This window comes from Salvelinus namaycush, unplaced genomic scaffold (genome assembly GCF_016432855.1).
Source record: "Salvelinus namaycush isolate Seneca unplaced genomic scaffold, SaNama_1.0 Scaffold261, whole genome shotgun sequence".
In the NCBI taxonomy this organism is placed as follows: domain Eukaryota; kingdom Metazoa; phylum Chordata; class Actinopteri; order Salmoniformes; family Salmonidae; genus Salvelinus; species Salvelinus namaycush.
Genome location: NW_024059464.1, coordinates 193,742 through 207,635, shown reverse-complemented (window position 1 = coordinate 207,635; position 13,894 = coordinate 193,742). Strand labels below are relative to the sequence as shown.

The following is a 13,894-nucleotide window of genomic DNA, read 5'->3' as shown; positions in this document are numbered from 1 at the left end:
ATGAATTAGTTGGCGCAGCATGCTGGTGACGTTATGTTTGGACCACTGTGGAATTTTTCGGCCAGCACCTAGAATTTTAAGTGTCCATCAGCAACAGGTTAACTCTTCTCTGACTCAAAACACAATTGCAATTGGCCTTAATGACAACATTTGCCACTGACAATCACAAACATCCCTATAAACTTCTCAAAGGAAATGAAGCTATAGCCTCCTCTTCTCAAAACCTCAGCCCCTTCTCCTCGTTGTCTCGACTCGGTTAACTCGTTTTACGCTTTCCCTTTCAAAATCAAACTTTCCTTTCCAATCTCCTGGGTTTCTTTTCCGGTACTGTGATTACCGGAACTTATACATACACTGAAAAATAGCACTCTTGAGTTTAAATGCCACGTGTTGATTAATTTGTTGTTAATGACAGCCGGAGTCACACACACACGCATAAGCACATCCTTTCCTCTTTCCCTTTCTCACATATCCCTCCCCCTTCTCTCACTCTCGCTCTCTCCTTCTCCCCTCTCCCCTTGCTTATCCATTTCACTCAAACGTGCACACACACACTGTGCATGAGAGACAAAACCAAAACAAGTCTTACTTTTTTCGTGAATCTCCATCATAGTCCTTGATGTTCCAGCTTCTCTGAGCCGTCTCTCTTCACAGATTGTAAAGTCTAAAACATTTGAGTTCGACACAACATCTCGCTTTAATTAATATATTTCTGGGCTCTGTCCCATAGACTATACCCAAAAGCTTAGAGTGAAGTGCAGATTGAGACATATTGAGCCCGCTTTAAAAGGATCATTTCATGTGGGAGGTTGGACACAAAGTTTGGACTCGTGACTGGCATTCCGGAGGGACATGCATATTTTAAAACAACAAAGCAAGATAGAGACGGGGCTCCGGGTGGGAGGGGAAAAAACTCGGAAAGAAGTTACTATCTGATGAACAGCTGTCATTGTTGGGCAAGTCTCGAGCGGGTATTAAGATATAGCCTACATTCCCAAAGCCCCTGTCGAATAATTATCATCGACTGCCCCTCGACGATTATTCTTTTTTATCTCACGCTTCAATATTTGTATTTCACAATTACCCTTTATTTCGTATAATTGGCACTTTATATCACCACTATGTTGTAAACACAACGTTTAGCCAATTAGGCTTGCATAAGTTAATAATATAAAATCCCAATGCATTGTAGCAGTGCCATGGTGGTTGATGTTCAGCAGCAACTCAATGTCCTACATTGCGTAAAACTGGGTAGAATCTTCCCTTGAGGACGTAGCTTATGGTGAATCCACAATTGTTTTCAACGTTCTGACGATTCACGTGCCAATCAAGAAAAATATGTTTCCTTATAAAAACACCAAAAGTAGTCTATGTGAGAGTTTGGACAACTTAGTTGACCATGTTACTGTAAAGGCACACACTTGTCATAATTAGCCTACATCCAAATGCTGTGATTTATGGGTTATAACTCGGCTACAAGAGTTTAAATGCCTTAGCACTAGGCCCATTAATGAGTGATAAAGATAACAATTCACAGTCTTATTTTCTATAGGCCTATCGTTAAAATGACTTCTATTCTATGTGGAATCTGTTCAAGGGTAAATGCTTAGAATGTGTTCACTGTGACGAAATCTTTCCGTTGAAATGAAGGGTATGGAGACAAAAGGAGAGAGTGCATGGTGTAGAGCTGGATATCTCTGTTAGTTGTCAGCGTTAGTCCATGGGTATGGAATGCTAATGAGTAAAGGGTCTCTCTCTCTGTCTCACCCCCTCCCTTGCTCGCTCGCTCCCTCCCTCGCTCCCTCTCGCTCTCTCTCGCTCGGGGAGAGCAGCGGATCGATAGCTGACCTGATGGTTTGGCCAATGCTTTATTTATCTGTCCAGGCAATGATATTATCAGCCTTGAACGTTATATACAGCAAACGTCTTCCTAAATCAACACAAAGGGATCGCTTACACAGCGATCTGTTCTCGCAACCGACTCCCTCGCTGTCTCTCTCTCTGTCTCTCACTCACTCACTCACACACGCCAGCTTGCACATACATAAACGCGCGCGCGCGCACGCTCGCAACACACACCGCACGTACACACACACACATACATACACACACACACACACACACACACACACACACAGGCGTCCCCTTATGTTACGTTCACAACTGGATATATTTTATACCCCTGTAGTATTGGATTTGATCCATGGCTTAAAGCTTGTCTATGAGGTCTGCGGACGGCAGAATTATACTGCGATCATTGAGATAGTTAGGAACAATTGTACGTCATTCCAGGTCGAGTACATATTATTACCATTTCACATAGAAAGCAAACAATCCATTTTATGACACACAAGCAGACATCCATGCACTATATTTAGAAAGCTAGGCTATTTCCCACTGTTTTCAAACATTCACCAGAAGTGTTTGAATTGCCAAGCGATGATGAAAAACGTGATGTCCATTCTCGTGTATGTCTATTCATTATGCATAAGCAAATACCTGAAATAAAAGTTTATAACATTGTCATAGCCCATACTTGAGAAGATCATTCACGCATCCCAAAGCTCAATTTGAAAATATTTTCTCAAACTGTTTGTCAAAAGTGACTTATCGTAGGCCTAACATTGTCGAAATGAACTGATGTTACCACACACAAGCTTGTTATTGCCGTGTGACTGCTCAAGACGTGTGGAACCATTGGTTGCATGAGGTTTTGGAAATAGGGTCGCTGACAACTTAGGATAATAAATGTTTCGCTTTCAGACAGATATCTCAAACGTGAAATCGCACCCAGCTGCTTGTGCAAGCAAACAAATAGCCCCGTGTTAGGAGTCATTCACTTGTGGTTTGATGGATGAAACCAGACAAAGGTAAATTGTTATTTAACTCATTTGGGAATAACACTTTGGTAACCAGAGTTTCCGAAATTACCGAGACACAAATGGGGCCTATAGTGTGTTACAGATCCCGTTGCCTTACCCACTGTCATCAGTCAAGTGCAACAATACGATATGATAGAACATCCCAATCGTGTCACACGTTTATTTCTTCTTCAGAAAAGCAGCTAAAATACCAGCAGCATACAAGACCCAGAGAGACCATTTGTATAACATATTTGAACGTTGAGTGATCTACAACTATGAAAGACTTCTGCCTGAAAGCTCATCATCCCAAACACTATAGGCCTATGAGGTTAATGGAAAGCCGAATACCAAACTAGTATGAGATTATATCCAATTGTTGCATATTTAAATTGTCCTAACTGTTGGACAATGAAAGCAACACACCATCGATTAATAAATATCACTTATCACTACCAAACTGTAGCCTATCATTCCTGTTTGTAGTGAGTCATACTGCTTCATTAACTAGAAACACATGGCTCGAATTATGTTATTTTGAAATGATTTATATAGCCCGTAGTGTAGAGATTGTACAACAGAATGCGCTCAGCAAAGGATGAAAGTTAGAATTCTAGAGGGGTTTAGAATACATTATGTGAGGACAACCAGTTAAAAGCTGCATTTAATATGCTGGTAAACAATTTAGTCGAGGGCTGTAAATATAGGCTGGAATTGATCGAGACTCGTCATCAACGACACTATTTTCAGTAAATGTTATATTTTTCTAATTAAACATCTCTTCATATGCGGGTAAACATAAACTAGGATATTAGCCAAAAAACTAATAAATATAACACATACAACCAGATTTATAAAATAAAATATTTAGGGGACTACAATCTAAGAAAAGTTGTGGAGTAGGCCAAGGATATGAGCTAAACTTCCAAATTAGCCCAAAAGCCTATTTATTTTTCCAATAAGATTAAATGGGTAATTTGTAAAATGCTAAGGTATAATATGTACAATTTTGGCTCTCAGGTGTTAAAATGAGTGTTTAAAGTATTTAAAAAATGTGTTTAAGCCTATTAATTTAAAGCAAACTACAAGGGCTCATTCTCCAACTGTGAACTGGCCAACCGGCCAACATGCTCATGCCATTGTTAGTTCATAATCATTGATAGCCATATTATTACACATTATTGAGGACATAACACAATTAAGGGTTACGTTGATCTGAGAAATACCGTGTTGAAATATTAGCAGAAGCTATATAGGATGAACACTGCTTCAATCATGACCACAGGTCGACCGGGATCAACTAAGGCCTGCTCATCTTTTGACCAGATGAGACCATGACAACTAGACCTAATAGGGCTACTCCTGTTTTAAAAGCTGTAAGAAAAAACGATTTGAGATAGGCCCTCATTTACGACATTTCACAACATCACTAGTTTAAGCAAAAAATAAGTTACTCGTAAATGAATTAATCAGGGGACATACAATCAAATCAACCGCCGCCACGATACGCCCCCACCCAAACCCAAAATGGTGATATAAATACAATTAAGACATGTGGCTGTCTCCGTTCAGCTTCCATCCTCACGCTAGCTTTCATCGTAGGGAGATCGTTCAAGAAATTGGACGTCTATACATGTCCTCATCATGCTACTATCTCAAGATCGACTGCAAGGCAAAGGCTACAAGACACCGTCATCTTCCTCCCAACATATCCCAAGCGTATGTCCTTATTTGAGTCTGATACAGTATGTGTATTATGCATATGAACAGTATACTGACTTATTTCTGTACGTCAGAGATCTGTTCTCGGGTCCACATTCTTTGTAAAGGGTAAGCAGACATTGTCACGCCACAGACATGCAGCCTCTGTACAGGAAGCTACTATACTACACTGTGCAGACAAACATCATAATCCAACACGTTGAGGACTTCGTCGATGCATTCATTATAAATGTAGGCTATAGGCAAGCCAAGACTACATACACGCTGATTTCCCTCCGCATATTTCCTCTCTCATTTGTCTTTGCACTGTGCACTCCGCGTCTGTCTCTCTATCTCTCCTCCACTCTCTCTATTCCAACACAATACATCACATTCGATGTTTCTATCGTCTGGCTTACATGCTGTAAAATACATTTTCCAGATTGATCATGCATATCACATCTGTTTTACAGCGAGTGCAATCCTTAGCTAAAACGCATGTCAATATTGAAACCATTTTTTCAAAGGGTATATTTTTTTAACAGGCGAATGCAGATGTTTGGAGTCAGTCATAGTTGAATTGAGAATCACCTTGATTAAGCCACAAGAGGTAGGCTAGAGAAGCTCATGCTTTCATTGCTGTCTGGGAAAGTATGAAACATTAATGCCCTCACGGGCAGCGAGCAGCGTCACTACTGTCTAATTCCGCACATCGTTGTGTTTATACTCAGTCGTGAGTGAGCGACTAGGTGAAACAGTAACATATAGCTAGCTATGCAATGAGCAGCCTACCAGCCATCCAATCTAAACAACGCCTGTTCTATAGCATAACATGATAGTGTTATCTTTTCCCATCGTTCGCCAAGCTCCATTGGGAAGAATAGAGGCAAAATGCCTATAATTAATTAGAATGTTTAGTGTAGTATGCAAGACAAACCTGGAAAACGCACATATAAGGCAAACATATTGCGTAGCCTAAACATGTGTATGAAGATGAGTGGCATTATGCTATCCCACACAATACGCGTGAGTGCGCATCTCGATCTTCAGAAGAACATTCTTGAGAGTGAGACATTGTTGCCTATTTCTTTTTTAATAGTACACTCACCATCACACAACTTCATCAACCGACCCTTCTGCAAAAGCTGCATTATGAAGTAAGCAAATTGAAGGCAACAACCAATAAAATTCAAGAAACAATGAAAATTTCAAGACGAAACAAAGAAAATGTATTTGAAATGATATATTAAAAGTGCTTTTGATTTTCATGTCTCTCCTCTTTGACTGATGATCGACTCCTCAAACACTCATAACCAGGAGCAAGACGTCCTCTCGTCAAAATGTCCACGAGGTCGGTCTGCTGTTGCAGGTCCATAGTTCAACCATCAGTAGTGATATTGTCATAGCGATTAGACTTGTATCTTATTTGTCTAAATTTCTTTATTTTTCTGTTTTAAATTCCCACTTCAACTTTTAATTCTCGGAGAACGTAGCTTCGACAACATATATATCGCACTCATAATAAGAAGCAAAAGGTTATATAAAAATTATTAGTATAGAATCACAGAAAAGCTGGTTTAGAACCAGAAAAAATACAAAACAGAGGGGTACATAGACACAGGACATTTCTTATAATTGCTTGGAAACATTATTTTCCCGCTAAGTCTTGTTTTTCATTTTATTTGTGTTTTTTTTTTTACAAAAAAGGAAAATAAAGACTAGTATTTTACAAAATGAAGAGTACTGTTCTTGAAGATGAGAGTGGAGTTAAACAGGTGTAAGTCCAGTTCCATATTTTCTGTACATAACGTATTCCATCTCACATCTTAGTCCCAGAAGACAAAAAAAAAACATGTCATGTCTTCCAATATGTTCAGAAAATGTCCTATATATAGTCTTCTTGTACTGGATGCTGAATTTTGGTCCTTTTTCTCTCTTTTTGTCACTCTCATTCGGATCATTGGATGGACATGTAAGGCCAGTTGAAGCTGCTCCCGGATAATAGCATATCCCTGATGAGCGTTTCAATAGGAGTTTTACCTACCAAGCGGACGAAGAACAGCTGCTCAATTACCGATGAGGAGACGGTGCGGAGAGAGGGCAGCCGCAGCAAGAGCTTGCCAAAGCGGCTCGGCTGGTTAGGGTACTGGCTCCTCACGTATTCCTCCAGGGCGCACTGAGACTTCTCCTGCAGGCTTTCGATGTGAGCCGCATCTGACAGGCCGCAAGCGTCTGTGCAGGCAAAAGAGAAACACAAAAGAACCCTGGTTATCGTTCAACATCAACGTTACGTGTTATTGACAAAGTGAAATTAACAAACACACTGCCCAAACATGCTACGTCACGTTGAGTAAGAGGAACTGTCATATAGAATAAACAAGGGCGATCTGTTGAAGTGGGGAGCGCACCACACAGAGGCAGATACCTCTACACGTTCATAAATCAATCAAAACAAAGAATATGCAGCTAACGGGCATGGGAAATGGTGTGCAGCATAAGCCTATTTATTGTATAGCGTTTTGCAGTTCCAATCGAGGGAGCAGGGGGAAAGGTAGGCAGGCCCACTCATGGTTTCTGACTCAGGGGACACAAGTCTATGGAAACGTATAAAATACATTGATGAAAATTAAATTGCAATGGTTATAATATGACCTAATTAAGCTACTCTCGATAAGCTGTTAAGCCATTTCTCCGCTCTTTTCTTGATATACCATGCTTGGCCTGTTTTTCAATGTAGCCTAGTAAAGGCCCTGGAAGCAATCACATTTATTAGCAGGGTGAAGTCAATAGTCACGCAAAAACCACGTAAAAATACGAAAAGGAGCCAGCACAACAACACATGCGACATGTGTTTTGTTCGTAGCCTACACAGTCGGGGGTTGTTCATTGCACATTGGCCTAAATGGAGAATGCACTCAATGTTAATGTCTTAAGATATGTTTGTGCATAGTAGTCTACAAACTAAACTGTTTATCGCACAGGCCACGGCATACTGCTGTGCCTAGAAATCCGCATTAAACGGCTGTGCAGGGCCAAGCATAATAGCATTTGGACCGTTATGCATAGGCCTGACCATTTTGTATTAAGCCATTGCTTTGTAACAATACATTAAACACCGGACAATGGTATCCGAGAGGCTTTTAAGCCTCATCTTGATTTCTCAGGGTGATAACTCACTATGGCCAGACACAATAACCTTATGAACTCACGGACTGCGCGGGGGCAACGCGGAGATCTCGGGTTGATTTACTATATGATCTTAGACTAGGCAACACAGTCCCATGTATGCAAATCCGTTTGGATTACCTCTGATAGTCTCTATTCAATACATACAACAAGTCATCAGGGAAAAATGAATGACGTTTTAAAACATCTTGCAAATATAAACTTGTGAAACACAATGATTAAGCTGAAATCATATCGACGACTGAGCTGCAGTGAATGCATGAGTCAAAAGAAAGCTCGTGAAGGGGCACGCGATAGTTCACCAAACATAGAACTAACCCTTACGCCATAATACAACCTGAAAATATCTGCACATAAAGACATCTATTTCATAGATTCACATTGAATAGGTATGTGAAAACAGATTATGAAAAATATCCTACAATACATAACTGGACATAATATGAATCATAAGCACACAACGACCTAAACTAGGCTACCCCCTATGGGTTTCATGTTTGAAAAAAAAAGAAAAATGTCAACACAGTAAACCTTGACTGCAGCTATAGTTTGTTACGCATGTTGCCTCTTGCTAAAATGGACAGAACCAAGATTAAATCTAGTCATCTTAAACAACTATCTCTGTAGTTGTATTTTATGTTAAATTGGATAAAGCCTAATAACGTAACAACAACTTGGAGCAAGGCACTCAATGTCGTCATGTTATGTTAATGACTAACAGCCTAGAAAAATTCGCATTAGCAAAGGTAGGCTATAGGTAAACCAGAAGGGCTTGGTTGGTATTATAAATGTGCCTAAAAGGGCACAGTCACATGTAGGCCTACAAAACGAGAATATAATGTTTGTATGCTAAGGACAGAAATGTCCTCACGGGCAGAAAGGGCAGTGGTAAAGTCTTCATGTCACTAAGGAGGGCAAACTAGAGGACTAGAGGAGGTTTATTGGCCATGATCAAAACATGTTCACTGGTCACTCAACCTGTCTGTAGGCTATACAATCCTCACGATTTTTTACATTTTTCATTACAAAATACTTCATATGGATATGTCTAATAATATAATAACCTATAACATAATATAATATGCATAATATAATATAATATTGTATAATATGCAAGGAAATATATTTAGCTATTTAGAGTAGGCTATAGGATATATTTAATAGGCTATAATTCAGTAAGATGCTAATGCTAGGCTACTTTAGGCTAGGCTATAGGTGGTCACTAAGCAAGTGTTTTTTGAGGACATCGAGAGTGAAAATATGTTCTATAAAATAAAATAAAAACACATATTACAAAACATAATGATGTTCAAAATGTTACTTAATTGTGAAATGTATTGATTGAAATAATGCTATTTAATGAGAATTTGTTCACCTCTAAAGAGCCACATAAGAGCTCTTTTGAGTCACGGTCGATTTAGGCTTCTTTATCCACTAGGCCTACTTACTCTCCATTATCCTTATGCGACTGCTTGCAAATGGTAATGGCAGCAAGTGTCCACAATCAAACCCCAAATATCTATATTATTACACGCGACAGGAACGGTGACCTTGGCTCAGCCAGATCTAGTAATGACCTGTCATATGTAGACTATGCCTTCTTTTCAAAATTTGGGGGTTCTAATATTTTACAAGGAAATAATTGTGAGAGGAAATATCTTTAAACTAAATACATTCAGAATCTATCTCAAGCATACCATTGTTCTGACAGAAATGTATAGCAGAGTAATACAATGACATATTAGGCTATTTAATCAGTATTTCTTTGAATAGGCAGCTAGGGATTATTTCCTGTTTTACCAAGACACATGTTTGTGCGCGCAAAACATGAAAAACATGTGCCGCAACTCATACATAGCCTACATCAAGTGTCATACCGCAATTATGCTTTTCTTTACGCATATAATGTTTAAAACAAAACGCCTGCTACATAGACCAAACACTTCTGTAGACCTAGTTATCAGACTTATAAAACATGTAATGCGATTAACTTTTTATACTGTCTCACAGTTATTAAATAGTATATTGTCTTTCAATCTATTCCTACGTGGGAGTAAAATACACATAAAAATTACGTTTTTGAAAATCGGTTTGTTTACTTCTCTTACGCTTTGAGTAACACACAAAATGTATCACTGTGGATATTTGCAGCAAGCCATTGTCAAAACAGCATGGAGTAGCCTGCACTAAACAGCCATGGCCTCTGTGTCAGTGTTGTTCTCCCTGTCTACCCCCTCACTGCCCGCCTATGAGAGAGGAGGCCTCAGTAGCGGCATGGGAAACACTCACCTGATGTGAAGAGTACTATCGCCTTGATGCAGCTGTACTCTGCCGAGTCAACGTGGAGGGCCTTGAGCTTCTCAACCTGCTCCTGGAAGATTCGAATGTGATCCATGAAAGCCACGACTCGATCCGCAGACATTGGAGAAGCGTGGAGGCCTGCCGCGGCGAGCAGAGGGGCCACATGCAAAGGCATGGAGCACTGAGCCGCGTTTAGCACAAACAATTCGCTCCACGTCAGCCTGAGAAGGGACACCTGGTCGGTGATCTGCAGATCGGGAAAGAAAGGGATGTTCCTCGCCCATTCCACGGCGCTGAAGAGCAAGCGAGCTGCCAGCTCGCAGATGTTCTCAATACCCATGATATTGTTGGGCTGCATGCATTGGCTTCCATATCGGGACGTCGGGTAAGGCTCAGCCCGAAGCAATAACGAGATGTATCCGGAGAGATAGCAATGGCCGTTCAGAGGGTCCCCGTTCGTCAGCCCGTACTGCCCTGGGTTCGGCTGGGTTGGAGGCATTCGTCCTCGCTGAACCGCTGACAAAAAGAAAGAGAAGGAGAGGAAATGTGCATCCAGAACTGATGAACATTGTTGCATGTGCAACCTATGCTGAGAAGCATTAGGCAAGCTAGTGTTTTCTGCTCTGAGATAAGGGAGTAACATTTCCCATCACAATCTAGTTCAAACTGTAAATTATATAGTGTGTAAGATTGTGTGTTGTTTAAATAAATAATAATATTTTCAATATCTAAGAGTGACCGTAGCCTACATGCTAAGTGTTGCACTTTTTACATTAGTATCGACTATGCATGCATCTAGATTAAAAAACACACACACACACACACACACTTATAATATCTAACATGACGGATGCTTTAATACAGGCCTATAATGCCATTTAGACCTATGCTCCATCTAGTTGTTCACTGCAGCCCATGTGTCAGTTTAATTTGTTCTAATGTATTCCTCCATTACATATGTGTTATGCTGCACTGAAGAAGAATGGCAAAAATATATCAAGCACAATAAGAGTAAACGCCTTCTAAGCCTATAGTTCAGTCGAGGAAGAATATTTTAATAATGTGCTTTAACAAAGTATAATTGGTTTAATTGTATTTTTGTTGACAATATTTTTTTGGGATAATATTAAATAACATGTATGGTAATTTGGGTGTTAATTGAAAATACGTGTTTTGCTATAATTTGTGCTCCAAAGAGAGGGAAAGTTACGGCCTCATACATTATGAGGCTAAACAAATGTGTACCGCACAAATTCTCTAGCATTAACGTCAGCCTGCTCAAGCTGCCTAATCTGTCTAGTCAGCATATGGAACAGGGAGACGATGTGGTTATGTTGTCTGTTCGTTTTAATGCACAGACAAACAAAACACAAGTCTATCACTACACATGTAAGGACGTGCATTAGCATGTTATCTCTCTCTCTCTCACACACACACACACACACACACACACACACACACACACACACACACACACACACACACACACACACACACACACTAAAAGCAAATAGTTATGTTTAGTTTTGACGTTCCCAAAAAACGTCAGCTAAATAAACAGCTGCTTTGTTTTAGCCTACGACTCGTACCGGTTCCCTATCTTTTGTAGCTGCATTGCATTTGACCCTCTCTATAGGCTAAATGCGCACACATACACATCCCCTCAAAAAAACATGGATGTGCAATGTGCTCAGCCGTATGTATGTGACCTTTCATGCAACATGGCAGCCCTAGTTGTCAATGAAACGTAGTACGCATCATCATATATGCCATTAAAAAAAGATATTCACCTTCCCGCCGCATTCCCACTTTTAAACATTTCTTCAGCCGACAGTATTGGCACTGATTTCGGTGGTGTTGGTCAATGGGACAGTTCCTATTGGCACGACATGTATACGTTAAGTTCCTTCGGACACTCCTCTTGAAGAAACTTTTGCATCCCTCGCAGGTGAACTGGCCATAGTGCTTGCCACTCGATTTGTCTCCGCAAACAACACATTCTATATGCTGTGCGCCACTCTGTCCAGAATTCTGACTCCCCTTGTCTCCAGCAGTCCCTGGTGTTGACGGGGGTCCTGGCTGACTTGGGGTCTGTGGAGTGTGCGGTGCTGCCGACGCCGCCTGCTGTTGCTCCCTCGCCGGCTGAGTTGCTGGATTGGGGCCGCTTGGAGGTCCTCCGACCACGTCTTCCTGCGGATCTCGCCAGACGCTAACTACCATTGCCATATCTCGGGCCCGGAAAGTGCTATAAAGCGAACTGATCGCTGGGATTTATAAAGCAAGGGGAGAAAAACGATCTCAAACACAACAGTGCAAAGTCAAATCGGAAAAAACAATCTCATAGGAGAAAGAAGGGAGCAGAACACGATCAATACATTCAAAATACAGGAGGCGATAGAATAGGCACCCGATCAGGATATGCAAGTATCGGGAGGCCAGTTCCAATGTAAATTGCAGTCAGCCATTCAGGAACCCAATCTTGAAGAAAAAGAGAGCTAGCCGTAACAAAAAAAATGCTATTCGTTATAAAATAGCCAGAAAGGAGGCAGGAGCGATTCACATGGGCGTAGAAATGAACATAAAATAGATGCGATCCAAAGTGCTGCGAGAAATAAATTCCCTTCTCCTTTCTTCCTTGCTCCTTACTCCCGTCTTCGCTGTTGGAGGGGAGGAAAAACTGAAGAGCGGAATTTTACATCTATATTCTTAAATACATTTCATTTCGACCAGTAAAAAGACCGCGTCGCCGAAGTGCCCGTGTAGTTTCACCTCTCCAGTAGAATGGAGCGAAGGCGAAAAGATAAAAAAACAAAAAACAACAACTAATAGAATATGCAAGAAGGAGAGACCCAAAAATGAATGCGTTTAAACGGGAAGACCAGCAGAGCTATGTTTCCGAAACGGGGATCTGCGCGAATGTCTGTATATAGTGAACTTTGACACTACTATTGAAACTGACACGTTTCTATGGAGATCGCTACGCCTTATATGGTGCTCGTGTCAAGGAGCCAAGAGAGGGGCTGCTGGCAACTGATAATCAAAGGCGACTGACTGGCCAGAGCCCTGCATTGAGGGGAGAGAGAGAAAATGGGAGGCTAAGGTTAGCCAAGCCTCTTTCTCTCCATTGGTTAGAGTCCTCGTTCCTTGCTACCTACGACTGGGGTCTCTGACAAGCACAATTTACATTGAGCTCGCCCTGCGCTGCTATTTACTTTGAAACCTGATTAGTATGGGCCGTCTATTGTCACAAACAGAGGAGGAAACCCTGGATAGAATAGCCGAAATAAGGGTAAAAGCGAGGACAAAGCTTTGTGCACGTGAAATAAACAAACGTGCTCGGCGAAAGGGACTGGCATAGAATTCCTCAAAGTTTTAAATGGTTTGTTTGGGACTACCATATTCATTATACATGCGGGGGACATTATTATTGATGTATCGTCTATTTTATTATAGCCTACAGCATTTGGTGGTGTGTAATACTGTATATGCTTCAACTTTACATTTACATTGTCAAAATTCGGGTCCAAAGTTACTGGATCAAATTAGGAAAAATTACAATGTAAGAAATTATGCATAATAGATAAGTCGTGTTAGAATAGGCAGACAGGGTGCGATGGCGCCAGAGAATCTCAAAATTACATCGACAAATAACAAATACTCTATAACAGTTGAGGTTTTAAGGCCTACACAATCACTGAACGGGTGTCATATTACGTTTTATAATGACAATAATTCAAAATCATGTCAAGTTGTTTGAAAATTGCACGGGAATTCCGGATTTTTGTATGTGGATACTGAAGCCTGCATGCGTCTCCAACTCAAAAATGTCTGGATTGGTCTGCCAT

General features: G+C 40.7%; 1 protein-coding gene across 2 annotated transcripts; it reads right to left on the bottom strand.

Annotated features, from left to right (window-relative positions):
- Positions 1–5,634: 5,634 nt before the first annotated feature.
- LOC120039266 (nuclear receptor subfamily 2 group F member 1-A) lies at positions 5,635–12,975 on the bottom strand. Of its 2 annotated transcripts, none has more exons than XM_038984721.1 (3): positions 11,840–12,975; positions 10,038–10,562; positions 5,635–6,794 (listed from the first exon to the last, which is right to left on the bottom strand). In XM_038984721.1, the coding sequence occupies exons 1-3, from the start codon at positions 12,273–12,275 to the stop codon at positions 6,520–6,522; spliced, it is 1,236 nt and encodes a 411-aa protein (XP_038840649.1). In that variant the 5' UTR covers positions 12,276–12,975; the 3' UTR covers positions 5,635–6,519. The 2 variants fall into 2 exon arrangements, with proteins under 2 accessions (XP_038840649.1, XP_038840648.1); XM_038984720.1 differs by having other exon boundaries at positions 10,038–10,565; positions 11,840–12,974.
- Positions 12,976–13,894: the final 919 nt, after the last annotated feature.

Excerpts from the sequence above, each read along its gene's own strand:
- LOC120039266 (XM_038984720.1), bottom strand. The coding sequence starts at position 12,275 with ATGGCAATGGTAGTTAGCGTCTGGCGAGATCCGCAGGAAGACGTGGTC. Across the intron at positions 10,566-11,839 it reads AGTGGGAATGCGGCGGGAAG|CGGTTCAGCGAGGACGAATG; the intron begins GTGAATATCTTT and ends TCTTTTTGTCAG. Across the intron at positions 6,795-10,037 it reads GATAGTACTCTTCACATCAG|ACGCTTGCGGCCTGTCAGAT; the intron begins GTGAGTGTTTCC and ends TTGCCTGCACAG.